The sequence below is a fragment of the Centropristis striata genome, chromosome 7 (assembly GCF_030273125.1).
Source record: "Centropristis striata isolate RG_2023a ecotype Rhode Island chromosome 7, C.striata_1.0, whole genome shotgun sequence".
Taxonomy (NCBI): Eukaryota; Metazoa; Chordata; class Actinopteri; order Perciformes; family Serranidae; genus Centropristis; species Centropristis striata.
In genome coordinates this window covers 3,300,300-3,318,387 of record NC_081523.1, presented here as the reverse complement: position 1 = coordinate 3,318,387, position 18,088 = coordinate 3,300,300, and the positions used below count along the sequence as shown (strand labels likewise).

Sequence of the window (18,088 nt, the reverse complement as noted above, 5' to 3'; positions counted from 1 at the left end):
TCCCAGAGCAACACGTCCACACCAACGCAGCCTGACTGACATCAGAATGAAGAACAACTCGCCATCGGAGCTCCTCAGGGAGAAAATCCCATCAAATGGTTGTCAGAGGCTCAGAGTGCATCTTTCTGGGAGGGCTCGACATGAATAAGTTTGTGATAAATCACTATTACGGACAGGTCAGGAAAATAAACTGTCAAGTCTCCACAGACGGCAGAACAGAAGCCATTTTATTATTAGAGCCAGAAAGTGGGAAACAGAAATCATCATCTGTAAACACTTTAACTGGTACAAAATGTTGCTGCACGTCTTTTAACTGGCACAAGAAAGTATGAGCACATTCTACGGTGGCCCTGAAGGGCAAAAAAACACACCAGCAATTCACACAAAAAAATGTCTGTAGATTTTACGGTGAAAATCTGCTAAACCATGACAGTAAAAATTAAAAATGATAAATGGGTTAATTTAGTTTGAGTAACAATGAAACCCCGTAATATATCAGCCAAAACAGTGTTTTTTTTTTTACAGGTTTTATTTAAATTAATAAATAAATTACTCCACTGTAAAATACACTGGCACTGTGTTTGTAACAAAAGACACAAAATTACTGAAAAAGGATGTAAAATTACTAAAAAAAGACACAAAATTACTAAAAAAGGATGTAAAATGAATTAAAAAAGGATGTAAAATGAATTAAAAAAGACATAAAATTACTAAAAAAGGATGTAAAATGAATTAAAAAAGACACAAAATTATTGAAAAAGGATGTAAAATTACTAAAAAAAGACAAAATTACTAAAAAAAAAGGATGTAAGATGAATTTAAAAAAGACACAAAATTACTAAAAAAAAAGGATGTAAGATGAATTTAAAAAAGACACAAAATTACTAAAAAAGGATGTAAAATGATTAAAAAAAGACACAAAATTATCGAAAAAGGATGTAAAATTACTAAAAAAAGACACAAAATTACTAAAAAAAAAGGATGTAAGATGAATTTATAAAAGACACAAAATTACTATAAAGGACATGCAATTTATTTAAAAAAAGACAAAATTAATGAAAAAGGATGTAAAATGAATAAAAAAGACACAAAATTGCTGAAAAAGGATCTAAAATGAATTTTAAAAAAGACACAAAATTACCAAAAAAGGATGTAAAATGAATAACACAACACGCCAGCAATTTGAGTGTTGATTTTATGATTTAAAAAAAAAAAAGATTTTATATGTATACATGCATATTTTATTTTGTGCGGGCAGTGCGTTTTATTTATTTTATTTTATTCTATTTTTATTCTATTTTATCTTATTGCATTTTATCGTTTTATTGTCTACTTATCTTTTTTATTGTATAATCTATTTATTGTGGGCTTTTTTTTTCATGCAGCACTTTGAAAACCCTGTTTGCTATAAACATGCTACATAAATAAAGTGGATCTGATTTTCAAATATCCTGCAGAACAAAAAGATGTTTGATGAACACTTATATCAGGAAAAATGACCAAATCTAAGCTTAAAACAGTGAGATTTCTTTAAAATCACTTCGTTCAACATGTCAAAAATTGACTTGAGCTAAAACTAATAACCGCCGTCACAGAACGCCTTTATAGAAATCTAACGACACGATGAAACAATGCAGCGTGTAAATGAGCAGCCCGTCGGTGGGAGCCTGAATGTGTGAGATCCAGTCTGAGCTGTGGAGGTGTTGGGAGAAACCAAACAACAGACGGATGGAAGCCAACTGGAAGACATGGAGACATGATGGACCAGTTTATACTGGTTTAACACACACAAGATGAAAAAAACATGTTGGAGTCTGACCACATCAGCCCCAAACTCAAACATCTTCCAAGAAGCAGCTTACTACACTGTAAAAAATGTCTGGAGATTTTAAGGTGAAAAAACTGTTAAACAAAATTACCAAAAAGGACGTAAAATGAATTAAAAAAGACACAAAATTATTAAAAAAGGATGTAAAATGAATTTCAAAAAAGACACAAAAACAATGCATTTTTTTTTTACAGTTTTTAAAAATAATAATAAATTACTCCACTGTAAAACACACTGGCACTGTGTTTGTAACAAAAGACACAAAATGACTGAAAAAGGATGTAAAATAATTTAAAAAAAAAAAAACACAAAAAATTACTACATTTTTTTATAGTAAAAAAAAAAAAAAAAGACTCCACTGTAAAATACTCTGGCACCGTGTTTGTAACAAAAGGCAAAAAATTACTGAAAAAGGATGTAAAATGAATTAAAAAAGACACAAAATTACTAAAAAAAAAAAAAAGGATGTAAAATGAATTTAAAAAAAAGACACAAAACCAATACTTTTTTTTTTTTTACAGTATTTAAAAATAATAATAAATTACTCCACTGTAAAACACACTGGCACTGTGTTTGTAACAAAAGACACAAAATGACCAAAAAAGGATGTAAAATGAATAAAAAAGACAAAATGACTGAAAAAGGATGTAAAATATTTTTTTAAAAAAGACCCAAAAAATTACTAAATTTTTTTATAGTTAAAAAAAATAAATAAAAAATGACTCCACTGTAAAATACTCTGGCACTGTGTTTGTAACAAAAATATACTGTAATGAGAAATTAATAGAATGTGCTCCATTGCTCACAGAAATTTGATTTTCCTTGTTCCAGTTAACCTTTTTTCACTGAGACGTGTCTCTGCTCTTTACAGCAGCTCGTGGTTATAATGACTCGCTTTAAATAAGGGACTCCAGCTGTAATTGGACTTTTCCCAGACATCTGAAGTCCACTCCTCCAGCGTCTGGCTTTATTCTGCCTGCACAGAGACGTGATTTGATTAAGTCTGAATAAAAGACTGAGTGGATGGATCCTCCCTGATGGGTCGAATGATTTCAGCAGACACTAAAAACTGTCAGTGTGAAACGGTTACATACACCACAGTAACTTTAATATTTTAATATTGTGGTATTCATAGATATCTCTGCTGTCGAAGGGACAGATATAGGAAATCTTTCCTGCCACATGCCATCACACTGCACAATAACAGATAATAGTCTGGTTCATTACAGTCGTTATGCACTTTATGTGTTTTATGCACACTGTTACACTGTTCACTGCACCTTATTTGTTTCACAGAGACTATATTTTTATACTGTATATTTATATTTTACTCTGCACTACAATCAATACTCCTTCAGACATTTTTTAGTTTTATTGCTTGAATATGTAAAATGATAAATTGTGTTAATTCAGTTTCAGTTACAATGAAACAGTAAATTTTTACATTTTTTTTAAAATAAATAAATAAATACTAAATTACTCCGCTGTAAAATACACTGGCACTGTGTTTGTAACAAAAGACACCAAATTACTGAAAAAGAATGCAAAATTATTCAATAAACACAAAATTACTGAAAAATGAAAAAAATGAAATGATGAATAAAAAAAACACACAAAATGACCAAAAAAGAATGTAAAATGAATGAAAGACACAAAATTACTGAAAAAAGATGTAAAATGATTTTTAAAAAGTATTTTTTCGTAATTTTGTGTCTTTTTTTATTCATTTTACATCCTTTTTTTCTCCCTGATGGGTCGAATGATTTCAGACACTAAAAACTGTCAGTGTGAAACGGTTACATACACCACAGTAACTTTAAGATTTTAGTATTGTGGTGTTCATAGATATCTCTGCTGTCGAAGGGACAGATATTATAGAAAACCTTTCCTGTTTGGCCACATGCCATCACACTGTACAACAACAATTAATAGTCTAGTTCATCACATACCGTCGTTATGCACTTTATGTGTTTTATGCACACTGTTACACTGTTCACTGCACCTTATTTGTGTCACAGCGACTATATTTTTATACTGTATATTTATATTTTACTCTGCACTACAATCAATACTCCTTCTTTAGACATTTTTATTGTTATTGCATTTTATTGCTTGAATATGCCTAGGTTGTTCTTTTTATTTAATTGTGTTATTGTCTCTTTGTGTAATGCTGCTGCTGCACTGTAATTTCCCAGCTTGGGGTGAATAAAGTATATCTGTCTGTCTGTCTGTCTGTCTGTCTGTACTAGTGACACTTCACTTTCCAAGGCCCATTTTTATAACTCACAATGAAAAATCAAATAAATAAAACCATTTAAAACCCGAGAAAAAACCCCATTTAAAACCAGAATAAAACCAGAATAAAACCATTTAAAACCACAATAAAACCACAATAAAACCATTTAAAACCAGAATAAAACCATTTAAAACCAGAATAAAACCAGAATAAAACAATTTAAAACCAGAATAAAACCACAATAAAACCATTTAAAACCAGAATAAAACCATTTAAAACCAGAATAAAACCACAATAAAACCATTTAAAACCAGAATAAAACCATTTAAAACCAGAATAAAACCAGAATAAAACCAGAATAAAACCAGAATAAAACCATTTAAAACCAGAATAAAACCACAATAAAACCATTTAAAACCAGAATAAAACCATTTAAAACCAGAATAAAACCAGAATAAAACCATTTAAAACCACTTAAAACCATTTAAAACCACTTAAAACCAGAATAAAACCATTTAAAACAGAATAAAACCATTTATCTATTCATCCATCCATCCATCCATTTATAGAGTAAATATTTTTCTGTTGCAGGTTCTGTGATAATTTTCTATCTGATTTCATAAGTTCTCCTCTAAAGCATTTAATCTAAAAACTGTTGTTATGTTATTAGTCTCCATAGCAACCAGCTCTATTACGTTACTGTATAGAGGGAAGGAGCCAAGGCTTTATTAACGACACACTCTGGACCGGTTCTCTGCTCGTTATTCTTCCTGTAACTCAACGTGATCATGTGATCTCTGGACAGGAATGTTGTCCAGCAGCGTTACTCTCATTACTGCTGAATGAAGGTTGATCTACTAATTGAGGTGTACTTTATTCTGCTTTCATGCTTGTTTGCTGTGAATACGCGTGTCAGCCGGGTCATTTAAAGTAAACATGGATGATGTCACAGCGTTTGGCGTTCCACCTGGTTAAACTGGTCCGACTGGCGCTTTGTGAGCTTTGTGCCACACGACTCCTCTTACAGGTTACAGCTGCAGGCACGCTTTATAATCCACTTTAAACTCTGGTTACTATCAGGACACTTACATGACACTTGGAAAAAAAATATTGCCTTAACCCATTATCAGGCAAAGAACTATATTTGGTAACTTCAGGTAATATTTTGAGAAAAAAGTTGCAAATTTACTAGATTCCTCACTGTCTCATTTTAAATCTCTTCTTAAAACCCACCTCTTCTCGTTGGCTTTTAACACCACGTAGAGTGTTGATTTTATGATTTTATAATTTTTTGTTTTTATTGTATTCATGCATATTTTATTTTGTGCGGGCAGTACATTTTACATTTTATTTTAATCCCATTTTTAATTTATTTTATCTTATTGCATCTTACTGTTCTTACATCTCTTTGTATTGTGTTATGTATTTATTGTTTGTGCAGCACTTTGGAAACCTTGTGTTTGCTAAAATTGTGCTATATAAATAAAGGGAATTGGATTGGATTGGATAGATTAAAGTGGCAAACCTACAAGAAAAAAAGTCGCAGATTTAAGAGATTTAAAGTGGCAAATCTGCACGAAAAAAGTCGCAGATTTACGAGAAAAAAAGTGGGAAAAAAACAACTTTTTTCTCCCAGATTCAATTGAATTGAAATCTGCGCATTTTTTTCTCGTAGATTTGCCACTTTAATCTCATAAACTTTTTTCTCAAAATATTATTTTCGTATGTTTTTTTTTTTTACACATTCTGGCAGTATGTAATATCCTCCAATATTCTCTAGGGTTGAAATTTGGAATTTGCAAGTATTTCAATGAGTGTCCTATTAAGGGTTAAAGTGGTGAATCTGGGAGAAAAAAGTTGCTTTTTTCCCACTTTTTTCTCTTAAATCTGCAACTTTTTTTCCGGATTAACCCTTATGCACTCATTGAAATACTTGCAAATTCCAAATTTCAACCCTAGAGAATATTGGAGGATATTACATACAGCCAGAATGTGTAAAAAACAAACATACGGACCCGGGGGAGGGAGGTTATATTTAGAGAAAAAGTTTACGAGATTAAAGTGGCAAATCTACAGGAAAAAATGTGCAGATTTATGAGATTTAAAGTGGTGAATCTACGAAAAAAAAGTTGTTTTTTTTCCACTTTTTTCACGTAAATCTGCAACTTTTCAAAATTTCTGTTCCAGTGGCTTTTATGGAAGTTTAGGAGATATTCCACCATTTCCTAAAGGCTCTAAAGAATAGAAGAGAGAGTGACTCACAGCTCCAGGATGAGGATGACCTCCGCCTTGTTCTCAAAGACCTCGTGCAGCGTGATGATGTTGGGGTGCTGGATCTCCTTCAGGATGCTCACCTCGCGCTCGATGTCTTCCCTCGTCACGCCGCGCCGGCTCGACTTGCTGCGCCGCTTCTTGATGGATTTGGCGGCGTACTCCACGCCGGAAATCCTGTGCCGACATCTTCTGACCACAGCAAACTGCCCGCTGGAGTAAAGAGAGAAGAAGAAGAGGAGATTATAGAAAGGTGTTTTTACTCTGCTACATTTAGCTCCCAGCTTAAGTTACTTTTCTGGTTGAGATTTTTAGCATGAAAATCTGATCAATTCAAAATCACTATGCATGTTTATGAATTAAAATCACATAAAATAATATTCAGTTAAAATTAGTCCTACCATGACAAAATTGAAATGCTAACATGCTAACTGCTGACATGAATGCATCAAAAATAATAATATAATAAACAATAAACAATCTGAGCGGGGCCACTCTGCATAACAAGTACCTTTTTTACCATTTGTAAAAGCCGGCGAAGCAGTGTTGCCAACTTAGCAACTTTGTTGCTATATTTAGCGACTTTTCAGACCCCCTTAGCGACTATTTATCAAAAAAGAGACTGCCGACAAATCCAGCGACTTTTTCTGGTGTTATTGGAGACTTTTGGAAGCAGTCCAGTCCTCCTGCAGCAGTCTCTCCCAGCTGCAGAGCTGGAGGGGATGTTAACCCCTTAGCGTCCAGTCTGCAAATTGCTAACAGGCTAACAGTTAGCTCTGTAGCAGTACAGTGTGTATGTGCTAACAGGCTAACAGTTAGCTCTGTAGCAGTACAGTGTGTATATGCTAACAGGCTAACAGTTAGCTCTGTAGCAGTACAGTGTGTATGTGCTAACAGGCTAACAGTTAGCTCTGTAGCAGTACAGTGTGTATGTGCTAACAGGCTAACAGTTAGCTCTGTAGCAGTACAGTGTGTATGTGCTAACAGGCTAACAGTTAGCTCTGTAGCAGTACAGTGTGTATGTGCTAGCAGGCTAACAGTTAGCTCTGTAGCAGTACAGTGAGTATGTGCTAACAGACACTAAAAACTGTTCCTATTGTTTGTTTAAAAGTAGTGCAATAAAAATACAGATGTTTTCCCTAACATGATGAATAATCCTGATTACAATATTGATCAGAATAATCGTGATTATCATTTTGGCCATAATCCTGCAGCCCTTAGATGCAACATATATATAGAAACCAGAATTTGATGGCAAATAATACCAGATGACAGTAGATGATACATACAGACAAAATGAACAATAGAGAGCAGAAATAGATCGGAGTAGCTAATCAATCAGCTGACGCTCTCCTGATCAGCTGTTTGATTCCCACAGTTGGTTTCCCTGAGACGTGATAAAAGCAGCCACAGTGCTTTGGGCTTTATCTGCATCAGTTTCACTGTGGTAAACACAGACATGTGAGCCAACAGCAGTGGGCGGGATAATAAGGCAATAAAACTGTTCAGATCAGAAACAGCTTTAATTAATAACTAGCTGATGCATCACGGCCGCCGCCGCCGCCTGGAAACAGAAATAGCAACCAAAGCTGAATAATAAAGACACAAATAAGTATTCAGATGGAAGTCAAGGCGGCGGCAGGTCGACGTGAGGGGGAGTTTCACTTTCAGAGCCCCGTTTCAACAACAAAACACGATTCTGCTGCTCAGTTTTCATCTTTTCCCCTATTTTGATCCTAAAATCTGTCTCTGATTTACAGAAGGAGAACTGAGAGTGTGATTGTGTGTGATCCGGTCATCCAATGCTGGTTTTTATTCTAATGGGACAAACGATTTTATTAGTGTCTTTGCGTTTAGCGTAACAATTTTGGTCATTTTGTGTCTTTTTTAGTCATTTTGTGTTTTTTGTTGTGTCTTTTTGGTTATTTTGTGTCTTTTTTAGTTATTTTGTGTCTTTTTTGGTCATTTTGTGTCTTTTGTTGCGTCTTTTTTCGTTATTTTGTCTTTTTTAGTCATTTTGTGTCCTTTGTTGTGTCTTTTTTTATTTTGTGTCTTTTTAGTTATTTTGTGTCTTTTTTAGTCATTTTGTGTCTTTTGTTGCGTCTTTTTTAGTTATTTTGTGTCTTTTTTAGTCATTTTGTGTCCTTTGTTGTGTCTTTTTTAGTCATTTTTTGTCTTTTGTTGTGTCTTTTATAGTTATTTTGTGTCTATTTTGGTCATTTTGTGTCGTTTGTTGTGTCTTATAGTTATTTTGTGTCTTTTTGGTCATTTTGTGTCCTTTTTTGTGTCTTTTTTTTGTTATTTTGTGTCTTTTTGGTCATTTTGTCTTCTCATTTTGTGTCTTTTTGGTCATTTTGTGTCCTTTGTTGTATCTTTTTTTTAGTCATATTGTATCTTTTTTAGTTATTTTGTGTCTTTAGTCATTTTGTGCCCTTTGTTGTGTCTTTTATAGTTATTTTGTGTCTTTTTGGTCGTTTGGTCTTCTCATTTTGTGTCTTTTTTGGTCATTTTGTGTCTTTTTTTTAGTCATTTTGTGTCTTTTTTGGTCATTTTGTGTCTTTTTTAGTCCTTTAGTCCAACATAAAATGTGATTTTGAATCTTTTTTTTTACTTTCAAAACACTATCATGCTCAATAAAGAATTTTAAATGTTGCAAATGTGAACAAAGGTGTCAAATATAACACATAAGAGGGTTCCATCCAGTTCTATCATTTTATACTAAATCTATTTGAGCTTGTCTCCTTTGCTTTTACGTCTGGATGTGATGAAGAAGTCGTGCTTTGGTGCTTTTGGTGACTCCAGAGGGTTAAAATGACGATGCATGTTTATAAATTAAAATCACATAAAATAATATTATTTCTGCTTACATGAATGCATCAAAAATAATAATATAATCTCTCTAATTTACAGAAGGAGACTGAAACAGTGTCTTCAGTGGAAAAAGAGAGTATTCGTGTTTCCCTTCGGTGGACTAAAAAAAAACAGCTGTCGTCACCTTTAGAAACCTCTCATGATCATTTTAACAACAGCGTGTAAATTATATCCAGCTACCGTCAGCAACACACTGATAAGAATCACAGAACATCAACACAGCTGACAAACATCAGCAGTAACCAACACACACCACACTACAGACTGTTGAAGGAGAAAGTAAAGTCCTTTACTGCTTTACTGTCAGAACTAACACCAGGTACCATGTATTCAAGTTATTCCTTTGATGATAGCTTCCCTCTAAAGTTTTGGCTTTTCCAGAAGTTTCCATGTCCAATTTAGCACATCAAACCTTTTTCAGCAAAGGTAAAAACCACCTCGACCAAGTGTGACATGATATTACTGAAGTTTTTGCAGAGATTTTATTGAATTTTCCAGTGTGCATTCAGCATTTTTGATGCAATCTTTTGTGTTTAATGTTTTTGTGATTTTGTGTGTTTTTTGTAATTTTTTGTGTTTTTTCTGTGTCTTTTTTTGTACTTTTTGTGTATTTTTGCATGTTTTTTGTATTTTTTTGTGTTTTTTTTGTGTTTTTATGCATTTTTTATGTATGTTTTTTGTAATTTTTTGTGTGTGTTTTTAGGATTTTTTGTGTATTTTTGCGTGTGTTTTTTGTATTTTTTTGTGTATTTTTATACGTTTTTTATGAATGTTTTTTGTAATTGTTTGTGTGTTTTTAAAAAAAAATTCTGTGTTTTTTGTATTTTTTTCTGTTTTTTGTGTATTTTTGCGTGTGTTTTTTGTATTTTTTTGTGTATTTTTATGCGTTTATGTATGTTTTTTGTATTCTTTTATGTGTGTTTTTTGTAATTTTTTTGTGTGTTTTTTGCATTTTCTTTGTGTTTTTTGTATTTTTTTCTGTGTTTTTTTTGTTTTTTTCTGTGTTTTTATGCATTTTTTTTGTTTAGTTTTATGTTTTTTTTGTATTGTTTTTGTATTGTTTCTGGGTAACCTCAGAATGCCCAGGTCTGTTCAACAGTGTTAACAGGCTGCAGCAGCAGCATGCAAACCTGTGTGTGTGTGTGTGTGTGTGTGCGTGTGTGTGTGGAGCCTGAAGTGCACACATCAGCACTTATACCGTCCAAATAATGTGGTGAGCCTGCGTGACATGTTTCGTGTGACTAATGACTCTCAGTATGAACAACAACACAGGATCAGTCCTGGAGATTCCAGCGTCGTGTTGCCGGTTTGTTGCCGGGCAGGTTGTCATGAACGTATCCGACTGGAGGACGACTCGTCGACTGTCACTCCACCAAAACACCGCCAGAACAACCACTTGGGGGAAGCGAGGACACTTGGCTGAGGGCTGTTGACGCCTCCGCCGATTGTGCCTCCTCGCGGCCCTGGCAATCATCAAGCACTTAGTGTACCAAACACCCACAGAGGGAGGGAGAGAACGAGGGAGTAGGGGGTGAGAGAAGAGAAGGGTGAGAGATAACGAGAGAGAGAGAGAGAGAGAGTGCCACATTCTGTTTCATCTCTTCGTTAGAGAGTTCTGCGGCCAGATTTTCACGCTGATTTACAGCTTTATGGCAAAAGCTGCCACTGCCTTGGCAGGAAAAAAAAAAGAACAAAAAAAAAAAAAAAATGGTGGCAATAAAGAGAGATCCCTGCGCTGTCATCTGACTCCCACAGCCCTGCCAAGAAGAGTGCACAGTCGTCAGGAAGCAGTTTAGTAATTTAGCTATATGTTCCCACTCTAATCCTCTCCACGATGTGTCTCCCAGTGTTTGATGAGTAAATGCAGCGTCCAGACTACAACGCTGCCAGCTGAGAGCAGAGAGAAAAAATAGAAAAAGAAAAGAGGCCTCAGGGAGTTTCAGTAACCAAACTGTCACCCTGCTCCCTCACCCTTTAAATGCCTGTAAAACCTCTGATTGGCGATTTTAAAATCAGCCCCTAAAACCTGAAGTTTTTCTGTAAATTCAACAGAAGTGTCAACTCTTCCTACTAAATAATATATTTTTCAGCCTCTGTAGCAGATAGAAATGAAATTCAAAAAGTATTTGAGAGCTTATAGCTGTTATATCTGAGCTCCCTCCGCTATAGTCGTCTTCACCATGATTTCAGTTCTGGAAAAGTTCCATGATGCATTGCGACATTCCCACATGTATTCTCATTTTGTGTCTTTTTTTAGTCACTTTGTATTTTTTTTTTTGTCATTTTGTCTCTTTTTTAGTCATTTTATGTCTTTTTGTGTCTTTTTTTGGTCATTTTGTGTCTTTTTTTAGTCACTTGTGCCTGTTTTTATTCATTTTGTGTCTTTTTTTTGTCATTTTGTATTTTTTTTGTCATTTTGTCTCTTTTTTTGTCATTTTATGTCTTTTTGTATATTTTTTGGGTCATTTTGTGTCTTTTTTTAGTCATTTTGTATTTTTTTTAGTCATTTTGTCTCTTTTTTAGTAATTTTATGTCATTTTGTGTCTTTTTTTGGTCATTTTGTGTCTTTTTTTATTCATTTTGTGTCTTTTTTTTGGTCATTTTGTGTCTTTTTTTGGTGATGATTTCAAAGTTCTGGAAAAGTCCCATGTTGCATTGCGACACTCCCACATGTATTCTGATGCATTTCATTGGCCAAGAGACTGAAAATAGGTGGAAAAAACTACAAATACTACAAAACGACGTATCCTCTTTCCCGGCTTTAATGGTAGAATAACACAACAGCGCTCCCGGTTTTATGGTAGACCACCTTTCCCGCCTTAAATGGGTTAAATATGTCTATCTATGGAGCTTTGATTTTTTTAAAAGGTACTCCTGTTGTTATACAGTATTTATGTTCAAACATGATTTGATGAGTAAATGCAGCGTCCAGACTACAACGCTGCCAGCTTAGAGCAGAGGGAAAAAAATAGAAAAAGAAAAGAGGCCTCAGGGAGTTTCAGTAACTGTCCCCCTGCTCTGACCCGAGACTGTAATGTGTCTCTCGGGGCCGAGGTCACGTTCATGTTCATTTTAAACGGCTGTTTAGAGTATAAAACCTCTGCATTTAGAGATTTAGAAAGTCGGCGATGACACGGAGTCATTTTTAAAGTAAGAAAAATGTAATGGTTACAGCTTCTTAAATGTGAAGATTTATGGCTCATGTGATCGTAGGGCTGGGCGATATGGACCAAAAGTCATATATTTAGGCTGAATATTGATATATGACATATATCCAGATATTTTTTTTAAAAAGTGAGTTTTGCAAAGTGAGAGCAAATGTTCAGTCAAAGCCAAATATGACATGTCACAAGTAGTTTTATATATATATTCAGATATTCAGCCTAAATATATGTCCATATCACCCAGCCCTAATAATATATATATATATATATATATATATATATGCATTTTATTTTAATGTGCACTTTATGGAGCTTTGATTTAGAAAAAAAATAGATAAATAAATAAGTAAATAAAATAAATAAATAAATAAAATAAAATAAAATAAAATAAAATAAAGAAATAAAATACATAAAAAGGGCCATTTTTTTCCTCCAAAATAAATATATTTATATGACAAAAGAATAACAAATTTACAAAATTACAAAATAACTAAATCTACTTATATCGATATATCGCCCAGCCCTACTACCAGACATCATCATCATTTTAAACATTTCTTACTTGGTGAACAACATGTTTCACATGTCCGAGAGTCATATAATAATCAACCACATTAAATAAAGTGACGGTTTTATTGGGGAAGTCATCTGATTCTGATGGTTGGACAATTGTTTGCTGACAACCTAAACTAGCGACCAGCTAAAGGGAACGGCGTCTCTTTAGGGAAGTGACTTGTCCCGAGAGACACGAAGCAGACAATGTGAAGAGGAAGAGAGAGCTGAGGATGAGGATGAGGATGAGGATGAAGGCTTTCTCATGTTAATGACACCTCCACCCCCATTCAGTCTGGCTGCACCCTGGTGTGGTTCCCACCTGTCAGTCGGGCCTCAGACGTGCAGATAAAAGGAAACATCAGGATTTTATCTTTTTCTTCGCTGCGTAAATGTAAAATTAAACATGAACACCTGTTACACACAGCTGACTGGACAATAAGTGATGAATGACTCTGCCTTAGGGCTGGGCGATATATATATATATCATATATATATATATATATATATATATATATATATATATATATATATATATATATATATATATATATATAAGGATATATATATATAAGTTATATCAATTTATTTTTAAATGTGATATGGAATTAGACCATATCACATATATCGATATTGTTCAAATTTGCACTGTGATCCTTGCTTATTTATGATATTTTTTATTTAAATGTGCACTTTATGGAGCTTTGATTTTTTTTTTTTTTTAAAAAGGTACTCCTGATTAATGCTAATGTTAATTTAAAAAAAGACACAAAATTATTAAAAAAGACAAAATTATTACGAAAAAAGACACAAAATGATTTAAAAAGACACAGAATTACCAAAAAAGACACAGAATTACCAAAAAAGACACAAAAGTATTAAAAAGACACACAATTATAAAAAAGGCAAAAAAGTATTAAAAAAGACACAAAATTATTGAAAAAGACAAAATTATTACGAAAAAAGACAAAATGACCAAAAAAATACACAAAATGACCAAAAAAATACACAGAATTACCAAAAAAAACACAAAATTATTTAACAAAAGACACAAAAGTATTAAAAAGACACTATTATTTAAATATTGTATTATAATATATAATAAATATTGTTTACTGCAGCGTCCTCTTAACTTTAACACGTATCTGCTCTACTCTACTGCCTTTACTTTTTAACTATGCAATGTTTGACTTGTGCTTTTTATTATTTTATCTATTTTCTCATCCTGCTGTATCTTATTTGTATTTTTATTTCCATTTCCCTGTTTTAATTGACTTGTTTTTACTGTTTTCAATTGTGTCTTGCTGTTTTTAATGTTTATGTAAAGCACTTTGAATCACCTTGTGTTGAATTGTGCTATACAAATAAACTTATAACTTCATGTGTCTCCTTATTCATCCTGTTTTTCTGATACAAACTGGCAGGAAGCAGAAAGTAAACTGGAACCTCATGTGCTAACCACTGAAACTGGAAAAGTAGGAAAGACAAAAATCAGTTGGCATCACATAAACCTGCCATGCCAACAGCGACAAACAAGAAGTCCAAGAAAAACAAGCAGCTCGCTCAGAAGAGAACATCTCAAACTGCCTGGTGAGCTGTCAAACTTTCCACTGCTGATAGTTCATGCAGAGGAAAAGAGTAATCTGTGAAGCCGTGGGACTCGGTGTGAAAATACTGTTGAGGATGAGAAAGAAAAACACAACAGCCTTCCTGTTCTTCAGTCCTCACCATCTGTGCAGTTTTTAGGACATCCTGTGATGTTGTTTTTTTTACTACACTGCAAAAAAGGTGTGTCTAAAAACCAGATAAAACACTAAATCTGAGGGAAATGATCTTGCTGCATGGACAGAAAAGAGAAGAGAACTTGACAAGATTTCTTAAATTAAGATTATTAAATCTAGAAATAAGCATGCTGTACGCTTAAAATAGGGAATTAACTCTTAAAACAAGGATAAAACCACATAAATCCAGAATGAAACCACATAAAACCAGAATAAAACCAGTTAAAACCAGAATAAAAACACAAAAAATCCAGAATAAAAGCACATAAATCCAGAATAAAACCGGTTAAAACCAGAATAAAACCACATAAAACCAGAATAAAAGCACAAAAAAATCCAGAATAAAAGCACATAAATCCAGAATAAAACCGGCTAAAACCAGAATAAAACCGGTTAAAACCAGAATAAAACCACATAAAACCAGTTAAACACAGAATAAAAGCACAGAAAATCCAGAATAAAAGCACATAAATCCAGAATAAAACCACATAAAACCAGAATAAAATCAGTTAAAAACAGAATAAAACCACAATAAACCAGAATAAATCCACATAAAACTAGAATAAAACCAGAAAATCTAGATATAAGCATGTTGTACCCTTAAAATAAGAATTAAAGGAAAAGATCCCCAAGAACACACAAAGCAATCTTGTGCAAGACATTTTAAACTATTGGACTCCATAATACAGCACAGTGAAAAGTCCTGTCCACAATAAATGCACCATAGCAGACGACTGCAATTATTGTGTGTGATATTTTATAAGGGCTCTTATGCTGCCAGACAATTAAATAGAAGAATGAAGCCTTGAGCACATAAATTCAAGCCTCCCAAATTCACACAATGCACTGAAAAATTCACTGGCCATTAGGGCTGGGTGATATATATCAATATAAAAGATATCAATATAGTTCAATTTTTTTTCTTTCTTTATATATAAATGCTGCCTTTACTAGGGTTTGTCATATTTAGTTCTTTTGTAATGTTCGTTATTACTTTCTCATATACAGTTGCAAGAAAAAAGTGTGCAAACCCTTTGAAATGACCTAGTTTTCTGCATTAATTTGTCATAAAACGTGATCTTATTTGCATCTAAGTTGCAAGTATAGACAAACACAACTTGTTTCACCTAATACCACACAAACAATTATAATATTTCATGTCTTTATCGAACACATCCATTAAAGATTCAAAGTGATGCAGATCAGATCACATTTTAGGACAAATTAATGCAGAAAAACATGTAATTCCAGAGGGTTCACATGCTTTTTCTTGCAACTGTAAATATATTTATTGCAGAAAAAGATTGCCCTATTTTATTTCATAGGCTATTTTTATTTAAGATTTTTTTATTTATTTAAATGTGCACTTTATGGAGCTTTGTTTTGTTTGTTTTTTAAAAAGGTTCTCCTGTTGTTATACATTATTTATGTTCACTTAAACAAACAGTTTCAATAAAACTATTTGTGACATGTTATATTTGGCTTTTACTGAACATTTGCTCTCACTTTGTGATAAAAATATCAGGATATTTATCAACATTCTAAATAAATTGGCAAAAACACACCTTTTGCTCCATGAATCCCTGAAATCAGTAGACATGAATGTTTTCTAAGTTCTCTTAACTTCATATTACTGCAGGAATAATAACTTTGGTCATCTCAAACTGCTGCTACCAAAGGAAAAAAACTAAAACTATCCTCGTAAAGTTTATTATATGGACTATAATGTTGGAGCACCTGTTGGTTTCAGGTTAAACTGTGACAAAGACGGCAGCGAAGCATCACAGAGACTCTGGCGGAGGAGAATAAAGATTATGGAGACTATAATTACTTCATCTGGTTGTCAGGTTTTCAACACTGGAAGAGACTTTTTGATGCTGTGACTGATAACAGAATAATGAATGTGTGACGAGGTTTTGTCAATAAGTAATAACACTCATGTACTGATGTTTATAATACACGTTCTTGTCTTTACTGAGATAGACGGCTAGGAGGGAAACTCACATCAAGTTATGATGTGGGAAGTAAAACACAGCCTCAAAATTCCATCAAAATATGCACATTACTTCAAATTTATATATCTACAACTGCAGATAATCTTTTGACAAGTTAATTAGAATTAGAAGTCCACATGTGCAATATGAGGGACATATGAATTGGTTCTGCTTTTTATGAATATTAAACCGAAATTAAATCTGTAGGAGGAATTTGTTAAAATATGTGTATAAAGCATAAGGGGCGGGGCTTTATGAAATATTGTTATTTAGAAGTGTTAAGGTGTTAAGTGTTAAAGTTTGGAGCAGATTGGACAAAGAATGGAAAAGTTAAAACAATCTCGTGTTTTATGGCGAGACGCCATATTTTGCCGCCAAGCCACGCCCACATAGTGTGACCGTCGGAAAAAATTTATACAACTTTTGATCTCCAAGGCCTTGTGATGCTACTGACCAAGTTTGAAGTCAATGGGGTGAAATCTGTAGGACGAGTCCATTAAAGTATGCGGCGTGGAAATGGCGAAAATTCCATATTCGATCCAAGATGGCCGACTTCCTGTAGGTTTTAGGGTGTGGCTTCTTGAGACTTTTTGGTGCGTCTTCCCATGATACATGGATGTACCAAATTTCGTGTCTCTACGACAAACCTGTGTGAGGGGCTGAATTCTAGGGGGCGCTAGTAGGTCATTTTGCCACGCCCATTTCTGAAAGCAATGAAAGACTTTGATTCAAGATTGGTGAGTTTTTGAATATGATGAAGCCCTCAAAAACGCGATTGATTTGCCGTTATAATAAACGGACCAATTACAACAGGGACCTCACACCGTTAGAGCTCGGGCCCTCATAATTTGCCCCATATCATGAAAACACAATTAAAAGATGGGAAAGTTTTCAGTCAACCAATTGGGCGCGATGCTGCAAAACCTGAATCCAGTTATTTCAGGTTCAAACTGATTAACATTTGGGTTTTTTTTATTTTTACACACTGTGAATTCTGCATTTGATGCATTCTGTATAAATCTGTTTAAAGATTGCAGATCTGCAGATCTGTTTACATTTTTCGGGGTTTGTTTCTGGACACAATAACAATCTAAAAATGGAGAAATCAAGAAAACAACTTCATATTTCGTGTGACGGCATGTAGCCTGTGAGAATCAAACTTGTGTTATTTCCAAAACTCTCCCACTGTACGCTCATAAAGAGAGGGGAAAGAGAGCCCACCCTTTGTTAACAACACCAGCTGCACACACACACAAACACACACAAACACACACAAACAAGGGAAACATGGCAGCGGTTCAACTCTTCCCTCGGTGAGCTCGTGGAGGGAAACTAAACCAACGCTGCCTTGAAAATCAAACACTTGATCCCTGGTCGGGTTTCTCTTTCTG

General features: G+C 33.9%; 1 protein-coding gene across 1 annotated transcript in view; it reads right to left on the bottom strand.

Annotated features, from left to right (window-relative positions):
* Positions 1–18,088, bottom strand: part of LOC131974545 (death-associated protein kinase 1-like) — a 169,952-nt gene that overhangs the window by 100,612 nt on the left and 51,252 nt on the right. Inside the window, 1 exon segment of the mRNA XM_059336900.1 lies at positions 6,327–6,548. Within this exon segment, the coding sequence (XP_059192883.1) occupies positions 6,327–6,548 (222 nt within the window).